Raw genomic sequence first — 16,888 nt, 5'->3', positions numbered from 1 at the left:
AATAAAAGTATTTCTTTTCATATAATTCCTTATATTTTCAAAAGTACACAAGCATTTATTATGTTAAGAAATTGCCATTACTTGTGGCTATCTTGTACAACTTGTTTCTACGGGGCTGGCTGCACAGTCCCCGGTATAGATGATGCATTTGGTTTCTGGATTTTCGTTTCCCGATTGACGTGGCAGTCAATGTTGCCGTATCCTCATATCATTCCCCCAGTGTTCGAATGCGAAGAATGCAAATTGGAACATTGAAAGTCTTGTGTCTTCAAAGATCCCACCAATAAATTGTTAGATAATCCTTAACTCGGCAACATACCTTACTTCCCCTCAAGAATCCATGCTATCGAACAAAAGAATATCTAACAATCCTCTAGCAGTTTGTGCTCGTGAACGGTCGGGTAACCTCAGTTCGGTAGCAAACGTAACTTCCTAGTGGGAATTTTCTATCGAACCAAATATTATCTAACCATTCCCGAGTGGAAGCTTATTTGTTTGCCTTGCTATCAATGGTCTTATTGCTGCTGTCTTCATAGTATGCTTTCTATCGCTGCCTCATTAAAAACCTTGCCAGAAAAACCCAATTGGGACAAAAACTGAACGAAGGGAACATACTTTCCTCTTTGAGTAATGTTCATCAACAATAATATCTTTTGAGGTGTGCCACGTTCCAGTTTCTAGGCAACTTGTCTCCATTCTGGTTCTCCATCTCGTTTGAACCTTTCCCAGTGATAGCTGAAATCCGGTAGGGAACTTCCCACGTTGGACCTAGCTTCCCCACGTTGAGCTCCCAGGTATTTTGGGTTACTTTCCTCAGAACCAAATCTTCTACTTTTAAATAACGGAGGTTGGCTCTTCGATTATAATATCGTTCCATTCTCTGCTTTTGAGCTGCCATTCTTACACGCACCAACTTCCTATGTTCCTCGAGCAGTTCTAAGTTGATTAACATTGCTTCGTTCTTCGATTTGTTATCTACCCAAAAATATCTCAAAGTGGGTATGCCCACCTCCACCGGGATTGGGGCTTCAGCACCGTACACAAGGGAAAAATGAGTTTCTCCTGTGCTCGATTTAGCCATTGTTCGGTAGGCCCATAGAACTCCGGATAATTCTTCGGGCCATTTGCCTTTTTTTTCTTCCAACCTTTTATTGAGGTTTTGAATAATCACTTTGTTTGTTGACTCTACTTGACCGTTTGCTATCGGATGATAAGGAGAAGATGTGATCCTCTTTATCTTCAAATCTTCGAGGAACTTTGTACTTTTGCACCGTTAAACAGTGGACCATTATCACATGCTATATCTTTTGGTATTCCGAACCTGCAAATTATATTTTCCTATAGGAAATCCACCACTTCGTGTTCTCCGATCTTCTGATAAGGACCTACTTCCACCCATTTTGAAAAATAGTCAGTCAGAATTAAAAGAAACCATACCTTTCCAGGAGCTGGTGGTAGCAGTCCGACGATGTCCATCCCCTATTTCATGAACGACCATAGGGATGGAACCGAATGTAAGGGTTCTGCCGATTGGTGTACTAGTGGTGCGTAGCGTTGACACTTATCAGATTTTTGTACAAAGTCTTTGGCGTCTTGTTCCATGCGATGCCAGTAATATCCTGCCCGTACCAACTTCAGCACCAAAGAATCTGCGCCCGAGTGATTGCCGTATATCCCTTCGTGGACTTCTCTTATGACATAATTAGCTTCTGACACTCATAAGCACCGGGCCAACGGGCCTTGGAAGGATTTTCTATACAATTGGCCTCTCTTGAAACTATAACGTGCAACTTTGGCGCGTAATGCCCGTGATGCTTTGTGGTCTTCGTGCAACTTCCCGTGCTCGAGATAGTCGATTATTTCATCTCACCAGTCCCAGCCAGACTAGTTGAATTTACCTCATAGTACCCATCCGTATCCAGGACTGAGTTCATCAGTTGCACTACCATCCCGGACTAGGATCCCTTTGATTTCGTCGATGATCCTGAGTTTGCTAATGCGTCCGCTTATGCGTTATCCTCCCTCAAGATATGAGTAATTGACCATTCCTGGAATCATGCCAAAAGAGCTCAGACGTTTACCATGTATTGTTGCATACGTTCTTCTTTGGTATCAAAGATCCCGTAGACCTGATTTACCATCAGCTGGGAGTCACATTTGATTTCGATAACCTCAGAATCTAGTCCCCGAGCTAATTCGAGCCCTACAATCAAAGCTTCGTACTCTGCTTCATTATTAGTTAAAGGGATCGTTCTGATGGTTTGCCTTAAGGTTTCCCCTGAAGGCATGATTAAGACTATTCCGAGTCTGGACCCTTTTACGTTGAAAGCTCCGTCGATAAATAAGGCCCAAACCCCTGAAGTCGATTCCGACACCATTACTGCCTCCTTGGTTGCCTGAGGCAGTAGTGCCGTATTGAAATCCGCCACGAAGTTAGCCAAGACTTGTGACTTAATTGCAGTTCTTGGTTTATATTCTAGGTTGAACTCACTCATTTTGATGGACCATTTTGCCAATTTTTCCAAGAGTTCAAGTTTATGGAGGATGTTCTGCAAAGGAAAAGTAGTCACCACAATTATCGGGTGGCATTGAAATTAGGGCCTCAACTTCCGAGCGGCGACTACGAGATCTATGGCCAGTTTTTTCCAAATGTGGGTAGCGAGTTTCTGCTCCCATTAAAATTTTGCTAATGTTATTAATGAGAAATTGCGTACCTTCGTCCTCCCGGACTAAAACTGCACTTACCGCAACTTCTGAAACCGCGAGGTAGACTAGCAATGTTTCACCTTCTTTTGGTTTTGAGAGCAATGAAGGGCTTGATAAGTACTTTTTCAGGTTCCTCAGAGCCTGCTGGCACTCCGGTGTCTATTCGAAATTATTTTTCTTTTTGAGCAGTGTGAAGAAGCGATGGCATTTTTCCGACGACCGAGAAATGAACCTGCTCAAAGCTGCTAATCTTCCTGTGAGCCTCTGGACTTCTTTTACATTCGACAATTGATTCAGGATATCTTCTATGGCCTTGATTTTGTTAGGATTTACCTCAATTCCCCTTTGTGAGACCAGAAATCCCAGAAACTCACTAGAATTGACCTCGAACGCGCACTTCTCGGGATTAGGTTTCATGTTATGCTTCCTCAGGATGTCTAATGTTTCTTGAAAATTCTTAAGGTGGTCACCTGTATTCAAAGACTTAATGAGCATATCGTCTATATAAACTTCCATAGTCTTTCCTATTTGTTTTTCAAACATCTTCTTTACGAGCCGTTGATAAGTGGCTCCGACATTTTTCAACCCGAAGGGCATCCCGTTGTAACAATATGTACCAAAATTTGTTATAAACGAAGTGTTTTCCTGATCTTTCGGGACCATCTTGATTTGGTTGTACCCAGAATAAGCATCAAGGAAACTCATTAACTCGTGCCCGGCCGTGGCATCAATCATTTGATCGATATTTGGCAGTGGGAACGAGTCTTTCGGGAATGTTTTATTAAGGTCTTTATAGTCTACACACATGAAAAATTTATTATTCTTCTTCGGAACTACTACTACATTGGCTAGCCAGTCCGGATATCTTACCTCTCAGATCGAACCGATATTAAGCAAGCAGGTTACTTTTTCTTTGACGAATTTATTCCTAACATCGCCAATAGGTCATTTCTTTTGTATTACCGGCGGTACATTGGGATCCAAACTCAGCTTGTGCACGGCTACTTCCATCGGGATACCTGTCATATCCTCGTGCGACCATGCAAAACAATCGGCATTAAATTTAAGGAATTCAATAAAATCAGACTTGAGCTCCGGGTGTAGTCCTGTCCCCAAATGAAATTTTCTTTCTAGGAATTTTTTGAAGAATGCAACTTTCTCCAGTTCCTCAGTTGTGGACTTCGTTGCATCCGTCTCTTCTGGAACTTGGAAATATCTCGGCACCTGATAATGTTCTGACGACTCTGCTCCCGTGCTAACTTCTTCTAGCTCGGGAATAGGTACCGGTTCCTGTAATTGCTATGCTGTGTGGTTCTTCCCTTTGCTATTGAAACCGAAATTGCATTCATCTCTCTTGCTGCCGGTTGATCACCTCTTATCTGCTTGATTCCTTCAGGCGTTGGAAACTTCAACAATTGGTGATATGTTGAGGGTACAACTTTCATCTCGTGTAACCATGGCCTTCCCAAGATGATATTGTATCCTATGTCACAATCTACTACTTCGAAAAGAGTTGTTTTCATTACTCCTTCAGTGTTTGTGAGCAGCGAAATCTCTCCCCAGGTCGTTACAATCGCAAGGTTAAATCCAACGAGGAGCTTTGTTGTCGGAATAATGCTTCCGGTGAGTTTAACTTTCTCCAATACTCTCCATTGTATGATATTAGCCGAAATTCCTGGATATACTAGAACACGCTTAATCTTAAAATCCAACACATTTAAAGAAATTACTAGTGCATCATTGTGTGGTAACAACAATCCGTCTCCGTCCTCCTCCGTGAAAGTGATATCGTCTTCCCGGAGTCTTTTACTATGAGTTATCGATACTTACGTCTTCTTCGCTGCCGAAAAGGTGACCCCGTTAATCTCATTCCCTCTGAAAATCATATTGATCATTTGGCGTGAGGGTTCTTCTCCTATTTTTGAAGGTTCCGCGTTGTCTCTGTTACGACCATAATTATTCTTAGCTCGGTCACTCAAGAATTTTCTAAGGTGACCATTCTTCAATAGTGTTGCCACCTCTTCCCGGAGGTGTCGGTAGTCCCCTGTTCAGTGGCCGTTCGTCCCATGGTATTCACACCATAAGTTAGGATCCCTCTGGTTGGAATCGGATATCATAAGTCTCGGGAATCATGCTTCTTTAATGTTTCTCATGGATGATACCAACCCCACTATACTGACGTTAAAGTTATATTCCAATAACTTGGGGTAAGAAGGATCCCGAGACCCCGACATCTCTTTATCCTGAAGTGATCTATTATTTCAACCACGATCGGTTCCTTTGTCAACGGTGAACTTGTTTGCTGCCCAGAAGTTTCTGCCACGGCCTTCGGTCCGCTCGTAAGGCAAAACCCGGCCCCTCGAAGTCCGTATGTCTGCGTCGTAGTCATCCTTTGATTTTTCTTTGCTCTTCTCCCGTCCCTTGGCTGATGATGTACAACCAACCTGGTCATCTTCGATCCTTATCTTTGACTCGTACCGGTTGTGGACATCTGCCCAAGTTATTGCTTGAAACTCAAGGAGGCTCTCCTTCAGCTTCTGGGAAGCGTCTGAGATTCTCAGATTCAATCCTTTGGTGTATGCTTCAGCAACCCATTCATCCGGGAAAGCCGGGAGCACCATTATTTCTTTTTGGAATCGGGTAAGGAACTCTCTTAATAATTCGAATTCTCCCTGTGCGATCCTGAATATTTCGACCTTCTGGGCTTGTACTTTTCTGGCCCCGGCATGAGCCTTGATGAAAGAATCCGCGAGCATCTCAAGGGAATATATGGAATGCTTAGGTAATAATGAATACCACGTTAGAGCTCCCCTCATGAGAGTTTCTCCAAATTTCTTTAACAACACATATTCAATTTTGTGAGGAGCTAAATCATTTCATTTTACCGCCATTGTGTAGGTGGTAATATGATCCAGTGGGTTTTAAGTCCCTTCATACCTTGGCATTTAAGGCATTTTGAATCGCTTTGGGATTAGTTGTGGTGCCGCACTCGACTTATACGAAAATTGAGTATACTTCTTCGAGTCCGGGCCTTTCAATACTTGTGGCGCGCCCAGGATCTGGTCCATGCGGGCATTTACTTCCCTTATAAACTGTAAAAGTTCATTCTTGAATGGGTCGTTCTCGTTGTTGAGACCGGGTTCGTTCCCCCCAGCCCAGTTAGAGCCAACTTCACCCTTGAGAGTGTTGTTGTCGATTCTCTGTGTTGTTTGGACTACTGGAACACCGGGAGAAATTGGATCTCGTCTATTTGCATTATACGAAGCCCCCGATAGTGCCTGCTTCAGCTCCGTCATAACCTTGTAGATTCCTCATGATCATTGTCTGATATATCTTCATCACTCTAGGCACCAAAATATTTTCTTTTCTCACTTGTTTCACTTCGTTCCATGAAACGAAGGTTGGAAGCTCTACTATGATCTTTATCTGGCACATATTCATCACTCCATATGCTGGAAGATTTTCTCTTCCGATTTTCCTTGGATAGTTTCATTTTTAATTCTGGACAATTGGCTTGGATGTGATAATAATTTCCGCATTCGTAGCATTTTCTATCATAATTATTTTGCTCACTTATTTCATTACCTTTTCTAGAACTTGATTTGCCTCTTCTATTATTCTTGCTTCTTCGCGTCGTGTTAGATACAACTCTAGAAAATAATGCAATATCATCTTGATGTTTGTCTCCTTCTTCTTCATCTTCATTTTCAGACTCAGCAATAGTTGATTTAGACGCAACACTCTTTTTATTCTCTTCATGTCCATTCTTTTTTAGATGGGTTTGCTCAAAGGCTATAAGGTCTCCATGAAGTTCATCATATGATAGTTTGTCGAGATCTCCGTATTCAAGAGTAACAACTTTTGGTTTCCATGAAATAGGTAAACTTCTTAGAATTGTTTTGACTTGTTCACCACTTGAATATGGTCTTCCAAAGGATTTTAGATCTCCAACTATTTTACTAAATCGTCCAAACATGTCTTTAATGGATTCATCATCCTTCATTTGAAACATCTCATAATCACAAATCAGAAGGTTTGTCTTTGTCTCTTTTACTTTACTGGTACCTTCATAGGTAACTTCAACTTTATTCTTTGGCTGTATCACAACTTGATATTTTCTCAAATTCTTCTCCGCTTATAGCATTGTATAATAGATTTTTTTCCTTTGAATTTATATGCACGATCTCCATATGCTCATCAGTATAATCATCAATATCAAGGGTTTCAGTAGATACAGGTCCTTCTGGCTTCTTTTCTGATTTGGACTGTAGGAGAGGAAAGTCATCATTCTTGATGACTCGCCATACTTTGACATCATAAGATTTGATGAAAGCTTCCATTCAAACTTTCCAGTGAGTGTAATATTGTCCGCTGAAGTATGGTGGTCTTAATGTATAAGTCCCCTCTTGGAGTAAGGCTCCGATAACTTTATGTACTAACATGATCTTTTTTCACTTGTTGTTAAGCAAAATTAAAAATGTGAGACCTACTCTGATACCAATTGAAAGTACAGGGGGGGGGGGGCTTTGTAGTCTTTTTAAATTTTTAGTCGACTACTCCTCAGACCTAGTCGACTAATACAGAGACAGCCTGTACAATACTGTTAGTACTTCGATTCAATAAGATACTAATCTCAACAAACAGTAATTGCTTATAATAAAATATAAAAGCAGTAAGGTAAATGACACCAGGAAATATATATTGATTCGGAACCAATGTGGTATCCTATTCCAGTATCCTTGGGTTGCAATGAGGTTATCTCTTTAGCTCTTTGTAATATGAGTTGAGTACAACTTGTTTCATTTTCAACGTTCATCACCAACGTTTACAAGGTTGGTTTTCACTCGCTCACCAACAACGATCAAGGGTTGGTTTTAACATGCTTACCAGCAACGCAAAAGGTTGGGTTTTACTCGCTCACCAATATTGACACAACCTCTAAGGATACACTGTTACACCCCATGTTTTTGTACGTGGAAGTACGCCATAAGTAAATTTATATAAGCTCGGAAATGAGATGCTACCTTCCGCATTTTCGTACGTTAAAGTTTTGTCGTAAGCTAACCACGTAAGTTCGGGAATGAGATTATTTTAAAATTATAAGCATTATGCTATTTCAAATAAGTGATGAGTAACTTCGTGAAGGTGAGAGGATAAGAAAATCAAAGAAAATGAATTTTCATCAAAGTTTAACATGTTGGGATAAAATACGGCCCAAGCTAAAATACCCGATATTTATGAACTAGTGCCATACAAGGTACCACATGACCATGATAGTAAGGTGTATAAGGTATGTTAAAAGTGGGTAGTATTTTAAGTAATTTGAGATAATCCTTAATTATGTATATTATTAGATAATGGGGGAATTAACAAGTTAATTAATAATTAGTGGTTGATTAATTATAGTCTTTTGAAGAAAGACTAAGGCAAAATGTGGCAGCCACATGGAAATATATTAGGTAACTCTTGAATCACCTAGAAAGGTGGCAACACTTCAAGAGATGGGCACCTTATCTCTTTGGATTAAAGAATGTCATCAAATCACTTCTTTAATCGACAAAAATAAAGATATTTCATCTTCAAGTTATGGATGAACTTCAGCAAGAAAACTTATGCAATATTATGATTAAATAACTACAAAAATGGAGATGTTTTACATCTACCAAGCAAAGGATTTTCAGCAAAAGAAGTTATACTACGTAATATTATAGCAACGGGATTTTGAGATTCTAAGGGACTACGGTGTAATCTTTCTCAAGTTTATCATACGGATTTTTCCATACTCCAGGTATGTTAAGGCTATTCCTTCTTTATTTTTGGCATGATCTACACGATACGAACGAAATGAGCAAATGCAAAATTTCCATAAATGACTATTCATAGAAATATTAGGGGTGTCTATATTCTTGATTCCCCATGTGAATTATTATTATATCTTCTGTTCATGGGTCTTAGAAAAATATGTATTTGATAAAATGTATCCGACATGCATATTATTTTTATGACATTCCGAGAAATCTTATTAACGTATTTCTTATGCATTTTATGCATTTATACATATATATTGACCCATGACCAGATGGCATTATATACGCGTATATTATATGTATATGGGATATGGGAAAATATTATGGCGTTATATACGCACCACCACCTGATCAGCTGGTATACGTTGATGAATTGACCACAATGGCCGAAATGATATGATGGGATGCCCTCAGAGGCTTAATGATGTTATGAACACATATACCTTTGCATGGTATGGCATTTATACGCATATGCATGACGTTATAAAAAATGAAATGATTCACAGAGCTATGCTGACGTACAGGTCGAGTCTTTTACTCCATGTTTCTCTCATGTCTATTATTTACTGATTTTTATTCCTTACATACTCGGTACATTATTTGTACTGATGTCCCCTTTGCCTGGGGACGCTGCGTTTCATGCCCGCAAGTTTCGATAGACAGGCCGAGAGTCCTCCAAGTAGGCGATCAGCTCAGCGGAAGATGTTGGTGCACTCCATTTCCTCCGGAGTTGCTTGATTGGTCAATATGATTTAGATGTGTATTGTTTGGTATGGCATGGCTTTGTCCTGACCTTTATGACATTTATGTACTATTAAAGGCTTGTAGACATATGTCGTGTACGTGGAAGATTGTAAGTCCTTGTCGGCCTATGTTTTGAGTTTATAAATGATCATGTTGGCCTTATAGGCCCATATGTCATGTGTATATGATGATGTAATAAGAAAGATACGTTATGCTGGTACTCGGTTGTTTAAGGTACCGGGTGCCCGTCGCGGCCCATCGGTTTGGGTCGTGACAAAAGTGGTATCAGAGCAGTTCTGTCCTAGGGAGTCTACAAGCCGTGTCTAGTAGAGTCTTGTTTATGGGTGTATTGTGCACCACACTTATAAGCAGGAGCCTACAGGGCATTTAGGACTGTCACTCTTTCTTCTGACTCTAGATCGTGTGGTAGAGCTCAATTGTAAGAACTCAATTTCCTAAACTCTATCTTATTCATAATATGATGATGCCTATATCTAGAAAGATAGTTGGTAAGAGATATATCTGTGGAAGAGTTGAGTCAGAGGAACTCAATTTTTGTTTCATGCTTATGATGGATAAATATGAGGTATTACGCAGATCATGTGTGTACTAAGATGTGTAAACTTCTTGATAAGGATCCCTATAAGGCAAGAATGTCTATCCACTCTTACGGTAAAAAGGAATAAGAGAATAGGAAGGTAAACACAATTTTCAGCAAGTAAAAGAAGCAAGAAGAAAAAGGGTACGAGCTACCAAGCTAATGAAGATTATCGCAGAGGAATATAAGCCTTTTGAGTTACCTTCAACAATAACAAAGGTATGCACAATTGGCCACACCCATCTCATTTATGCCTTATGGGGGCTAACGGGTGTAGTTTAAGAAAAGGACGGGATATCAGGATCCGACTGGGGTTAGAGTAACCCAAAATGGTGAATGGATTGTTTGTGTTAATTGACATTTCTGAAGGATATTACAAAGGTGCTAATATATCTTCTTGTGAGGCACCCAGATGGTGCACTCTAGAATATTACAATTTGATGTGAATACTAGCATGATCAAAAAATTCAGAAGATAGGCACTGAAAGCCTGGAAGGGATAAATATTACCTTAGTGTGGCTCGCGTCCCTAGTAGAGCGAGAATGTTAAGCAACTCGAAGAGCCACTGGATGGAGCAAAGGGGAGCTAAAAGCAAAAGAATGTCTTGTTCGAATTTTCAGAATAAGGTGATAGACATAAATGTTAGCGGGAAATAAGAAAAGAGTTAATGAAGCATTATGAGCAAGAAATGATACATGGATGACAACGGTAGATCAAAAGATGACAGTATTACAGAGTCTATAGTCAAGTGAAGGAAAAGACAAGAGATGACATGACTTGAGACAACAAAAGAGTATAGGCCATAAAGTCACATCCTCATTTCGAGAAATAAGTTCGTGACTCTAACGTGATTACCAAAAGGAAAATTTAGACCACAGAGTAATAGAAATCAACATGGATTGGTGAACAAGATAAACTAAACATGAATCAGGGACTGAATGATTTGAATATGGTCGACATCATGAGAATTTCAGATTGCGTTCTGGCTATAATAGAATGGACAACAGAAGACGATTCATGAGAAATTCAGAGAATGATCATTTAGGATGACGCCTCCCTAAAGCAAGCAATGTGAGCAAAGTTAAGCTTAAGGGACTGTATGTGCCAATTGCACTAAGTGTCACTATCGTAAGTAAGGGATTTTGTTATTCTTGGTACAGAAGGATTACCGCAAAGTGAGTAAGGGTCATCGATGATGTGAAAGGACGCCAAAGATAAAGAGGTAAAACATCTATAGATAGGTCGTCGTAGCTCCAACTTTCAGTACTCCTCTAAAGGGGGGGAATATGGAGTGATGTGGCGTTAAGTCAGAATTAAGTGATTCTAGTAATTATGGAATGGTAAAGGAAGGATGCGATAAAAATGAGATTGCACTTATCCAAATCCTACAGATATGATACGATTCCAGAATATTATGCAAACACGACGTCAAGGAGAGGAAGTAAGGTTTTCCCGGGATGTTATAAAACAAAAAGAGCAGTGCGAGAGGTAAGTTAAGACAAAATAAATAACCCAAGAAAGTTTATGTGGAATATTGCTATGAGAATGGGCCAACGAGAAATTAGCAATTGATTCAGGAAGAGCCTAGTTATGGCTAGACAGGTGGTTACATACGAATCGGCAGATCGTGCAAGAAAAACATAGTAAAACCCAATATAGTGAATTCAGCCTCGTAGTAATATTATTATAATACTTGAGATATATTCAGATAGGAGTCGGGGTAGTTAAAGGTACCGTATGAATGTTACAGGAATAAGAGAGAGTGCCACTGGGAAGACAGTCAAAATATCAGTTCAGAAGCAGCCCTACAAGCATAAGGGCGTGGAGGTAAGTAACTACGGATAATTATAGGCAAGGAAGGACATCAAAAGGTTTGTCGGGTATACGATGCAATAAACTCATAGCTTTACAAAAGTTAGAGGGTCCTCTCTAAGTACTAAAACAAAAGACTAGATGAGGGAATAAGGAAGAAGGCTTCAACCTAAGCATAGTGACCTAAAGAGGAAATGGTCTTGTAACAACAGTCTTACCACAACATTATATGCACTCCATAAGAAAGTGGCACCTACCGAGGCTAATGAACGGGAAGTAAAATCAAAAGTGATATTCAAGATCACATGAGTTGTATGGAATTCAATATGTGTTGGCACTAAGGTAAGCTAAGTATGCACGCAACATGGGGGCAAGAAGACCAGGAAAAGTAATTGCTTACATTTAAAGAAAGCTGAGAAGGAACGGAAAGAATCATTTGATTAATAATCCAGAGTTAGTTACGTTATGAACGCACTTAAGAGTTCGGAGTTTTATACATGCAGCATATATGTGGACATTCATACATCCGTAGAAGACTCCGGTATAAGTTAAAAGACAAAATTGAGCTTAGGGCATAGACAAAGGATTGAGTTGTTAGAAGATTGTATCATGGATATTCCATAACGCCCATGAAAGGCTAAAGTAATAACTAATACCAGAAGCCACAGATCGGAAGATAGCTTAAGCCTACATAAAGGCTGATCACAAGGAAGAGGAAACTAAAGAGTTACATTAACCAAGTAAATCAGGAATCTGATTATTGGACCCAGAAAATTATAGAAATCGTGATTGAGAGCATTGCAGGATCACTCTTAATATCAGAGGTACAAGAGAGAAAGTACAACAACCATATTCTATAACGGCCCTACGATAAAGCCAGTTGGAAAAGTACCAGCCTTATAAGAAGTCAGTACGAAGCCCCCACCGAATAGTGTATGCACAAGAGGTGCAAGTATTATAATAGAGCTTTGAGTTATGGACATGAATTATACTTATGTGGAAGAGAGTCATGAAATAGATAGAAGGTACGATGCAAGATTTTAAGGTAGTAAGGTAAAGGTGAACAACTTACGAAATACTCAAATGTAGAAGGTTGTGAATACTCCATACTTCGGATAAAAGGCTAGAAGCGTGGGGATTCAATATCCAGGAATGATAGCGGCATTGTCAGTAGCATATCTTCCAGCCTATAGTTTCTAGGTATCGAGAGATCTAGTTAAGAAAGTAAAAGAAAAGTTTGGGACCATGTGATGTCGCGCTTGATGTTCCAGAATAACATAAGGAAATCTATTATGCAAGCAAGTTGAAGAAAGGTTGCGAGTAGTATAAATGAATATGTGTAGGTCGCAAGCTAAAGTATGGTAAAGCGATAAGGTTTTAGGAAGACAGGAGTAAGGATAAGAAAGGGCGAGTGAGAAGGTGATGAGAATGGATAAGTGCTCAAGATTAAGCCCATGGAAATAAGAGAGCCGATGGTTTCTCTAAGTTATAGAAAGTTCAGTATTGCCTGAATGAACTCAAACGAGTCTAAGACTAGTAGCATTTAGAGGAGATGGAATGCTACCCTGGTAGTAAAATGAAGGTGTAATGGTAATAGATGAAGGATGACGTTTGGGCCTTCGATTGAGTAATGATTTCATGAATTGTACAGGATTAAAATATCCACGTAAGGTAAAATCATATTGGGATGCTATGAAATACGATTATGGAAGTATAATATCGTATCGCCCCCAGGTGGATCAACACAATCACTTCAAATATTCCACGGTGTAATGTGAGCCCTAACAGTAGTGTTACATAAGAGTTCAAGTTATCAGTGGTAGATTATGGATCAAAGTTAAGGTAAATCAACAATAGATGGATAAAGTTCCAACGTATGAGAGGAGATAAGGAATACATCCTTTAGATGACCAATAATAAGGAAGCATTGAAGGACTTGGATTTATACATCTATAATAAGAAACGAGAGTGTAACCTAGAATTGGGTAGCAAACCTCGATAATAATAAAACCAAGGTAAGAGTTATGGTATAATATGACTTACCTAGATGCAGTAAAGTCATACAGATGAATAACCAGGTCTATGATATAAGATAGAACAATATTCGTTAGTTCGACAAAGTACCGAGCGAAGAACTTCAATATAGATGCCCAGAGGAACATCTTATTGAGCTCTGTATATGTTTACAAGTGAGGTCTATGGATTGGCTAAAATTTGGAGGAAGAAGGCGAGAGGCGTCGCATAGGCGCACTTGCAAAGTTAGAGTCATACAGCCTGGATGATAAAAGGTAGCAACCGTTACAAGATTGGAAAGATTCTGACCTCAAGTCGTGGTGTGAGAAAGAGGCCTAAAGGGGGGGGGGGAATTCCCTGGCCTTTGGGATTCATTCACAGAACAGTTGCTTAGATGGCAAGAGGAGTACTACAGTATTCACAAGAGCTATGTGTTATGAGAATGATAAGTGCACCAGTCAACATTCGAGGACGAATGTTCCAAAGGGGGTAATGATGTTACACCCCATGTTTTCGTACGTGGAAGTACGCCATAAGTAAATTTATATAAGCTCAGAAATGAGATGTTACCTTCCGTATTTTCGTACATTAAAGTTTCATCGTAAGCTAATCACGTAAGTTCGGGAATGCGATTATTTTGAGATTATAAGCATTATGCTATTTCAAACAAGTGATGAGTAAATTCGTGAAGGTGAGAGGATAAGAAAATCAAAGAAAATAAATTTTCGTCAAAGTTTGACATGTTGGGATAAAATATGGCCCAAGACAAAATACCCGGTATTTATGAACTAGTGCCATACAAGGTACCACATGACCATGATAGTAAGATGTATAAAGTATGTTAAATGTGGGTAGTATTTTAAGTAATTTTAGATAATTTTTAATTATGTGAATTATTAGATAATGGGGGAATTAACAAGTTAATTAATAATTAGTGGTTGATTAATTAAAGTCTTTTGGATAAAGACTAAGGCAAAATGTAGCAGCCACATGGAAATATATTAGGTGACTCTTGAATCACCTTGCAAGGTGGCAACACTTCAAGAGATGGGCACCTTATCTCTTTGGATTAAAGAATGTCATCAAATCACTTCTTTAATTGATAAAAATAAAGATACTTCATCTTCAAGTTACGGATGAACTTCAGCAAGAAAACTTATGCAATATTATGATAAAAAAATTACAAAAATGGAGATGTTTTACATCTACCAAGCAACGGATTTTCAGCAAAAGAAGTTATACTACGTAATATTATAGCAACGGGGTTTTGCGATTCTAAGGGAGTACGGTGCAATATTTCTCAAGGATATCGTACGGATTTTTCCCTACTCCAGGTATTTTAAGGCTATTCCTTTTTTTTGGCATGATCTATACGACATGATTGAAACGAGCAAATGCACAATTTCCATAAATGACTATTCATAGAAATATTAGGGGTGTCTATATTCTTGATTACCCATGTGAATTATTATTATATCTTCTATTCATGGGTCTCAGAAAAATACGTATTTGATAAAATGTATCCGACAGAAATATTATTTTTATGACATTCGGAGAAATCTTATTAACGTATTTCTTATGCATTTCATGCATTTATACATATAAATTGACCCATGACCAGATGGCGTTATATACGCGTATATTATATATATATGGGATATGAGAAAAGGTTACAGCATTATATACGCACTACCACCTGATCAACTGGTATACGTTAATGAATTGACCACAGTGGCCGAAATAATATGATGGGATGCCCTCAGAGGCTTGATGATGTTATGAACACATATACTTATGCACTGTATGACATTTATACGCATATGCATGACGTTATAAAAAATGAATTGATTCACAAAGCTATGCTGACGTACAAGTCGAGTCTTTTACTCCATGTTTCTCTCATGTCTATTATTTACTGATTTTCATTCCTTATATACTCGGTACATTATTTTTACAGACGTCCCTTTTGCCTTGGGACGTTGTGTTTCATGCCCGCAGGTCTCTATAGACAGGTCGAGAGTCCTCCAAGTAGGCGATTAGCGCAGCGGAAGATGTTGGTGCACTTCATTTGCTCCGGAGTTACTTGTTAGGTTAGTATGATTTAGATATATATTATTTGGTATGGCGGGGCTCTGTCCCGACCTTTATGACATTTATGTACTCTTAGAGGCTTATAGACATATGTCGTGTACGTGAAAGATTGTACGGCCTTGTCGGCCTATGTTTTGAGTTTATAAATTATCATGTTGGCCTTATAGGCCCATATGTCATGTGTATATGATGATGTAATAAGAAAGATATGTTATGTTGGTACTCGGTTGAGTAAGGTACCGGGTGCCCGTCGCGACCCATCGGTTTGGGTCGTGACACACGCTGCCTCTCTAAAAATTTTATGTCTCTCTTCACTCTTTTGTGTACATAGTAAATCTACTAAATGTGAATTACAGTGCTTGTTAAAAGTAGAATAAAGAACTTGTAGTTGGGTAAACAATTATATATACCGATGCGTAAGTTTGCTGTTGCAAGTGTCTTCTCTTTTATACTTGGTCTTTGAATATTCTAGCTGTTGCAGCGGTCTTCTAATTTTGGAAAAGGATTTCCTTTGTTGTTGCTCCAACTTTCCTTTACTGATTCTTGCTCTTTTGAACATGATCTCGATCCTTGTATCGATTAAGTCTGATGTTGAAGAGTAACTACTTTTTCCTTTGAGGACAAATGAATATCCGTTAAAGAGATCTTTACATACTGCAAGCCATTTTGTACAGATTTGATCCCACATAGATTTGAGATCTTTTTCTTTACAATTCCAAAAATTAAGGGCATATTATTTAATGCCTTTTGTATAAAATATTCTTTCCATGTAAGCTACCAAGTCTTCATATGTAATGTTACGCGGCGCCTTCCTGAAGTTCCTTGGAAGGGCGAAGTAAGGCTAGGTAACCGATGTTAGTACGGTTGCTGTCCGCCAACTGAGGTCCCCTCTGTTCGCTAGACTAGATTGTGAGTGCCGTACGGGAAAACCAATGTCATGAGCAATTGAAAGAGAGCAGAAAAGAGAATTGAGAATGAAAGAAAGCTTGATTGCATTGAATGAAAGCTATTACAGAAAACAAGACGGTGTCGGGGGAGAGACACCAGTACAGAGAATTATTTGCTTGCTTGAAAGTTTTGATTGCTTGGTCCCCCTTAATAATGCTTAAAAAAAATA

The 16,888-nt window shown here is 39.1% G+C and overlaps 1 protein-coding gene across 1 annotated transcript; it reads right to left on the bottom strand.

Annotated features, from left to right (window-relative positions):
* Positions 1–637: 637 nt before the first annotated feature.
* Positions 638–1,081, bottom strand: LOC138898991 (uncharacterized). The gene has a single exon (XM_070185101.1). The coding sequence runs from the start codon at positions 1,079–1,081 to the stop codon at positions 638–640; it is 444 nt and encodes a 147-aa protein (XP_070041202.1).
* Positions 1,082–16,888: the final 15,807 nt, after the last annotated feature.

The sequence above is a fragment of the Nicotiana tomentosiformis genome, chromosome 9 (assembly GCF_000390325.3).
Source record: "Nicotiana tomentosiformis chromosome 9, ASM39032v3, whole genome shotgun sequence".
Classification (NCBI taxonomy): domain Eukaryota; kingdom Viridiplantae; phylum Streptophyta; class Magnoliopsida; order Solanales; family Solanaceae; genus Nicotiana; species Nicotiana tomentosiformis.
The sequence above is the reverse complement of the archived record's forward strand: the minus strand, read 5'-3'. Positions and strand labels throughout refer to the sequence as shown.

Bases quoted from the DNA above. Each gene is read 5' to 3' on its own strand.
- LOC138898991 (XM_070185101.1), bottom strand. From the start codon at position 1,081: ATGGCTAAATCGAGCACAGGAGAAACTCATTTTTCCCTTGTGTACGGT.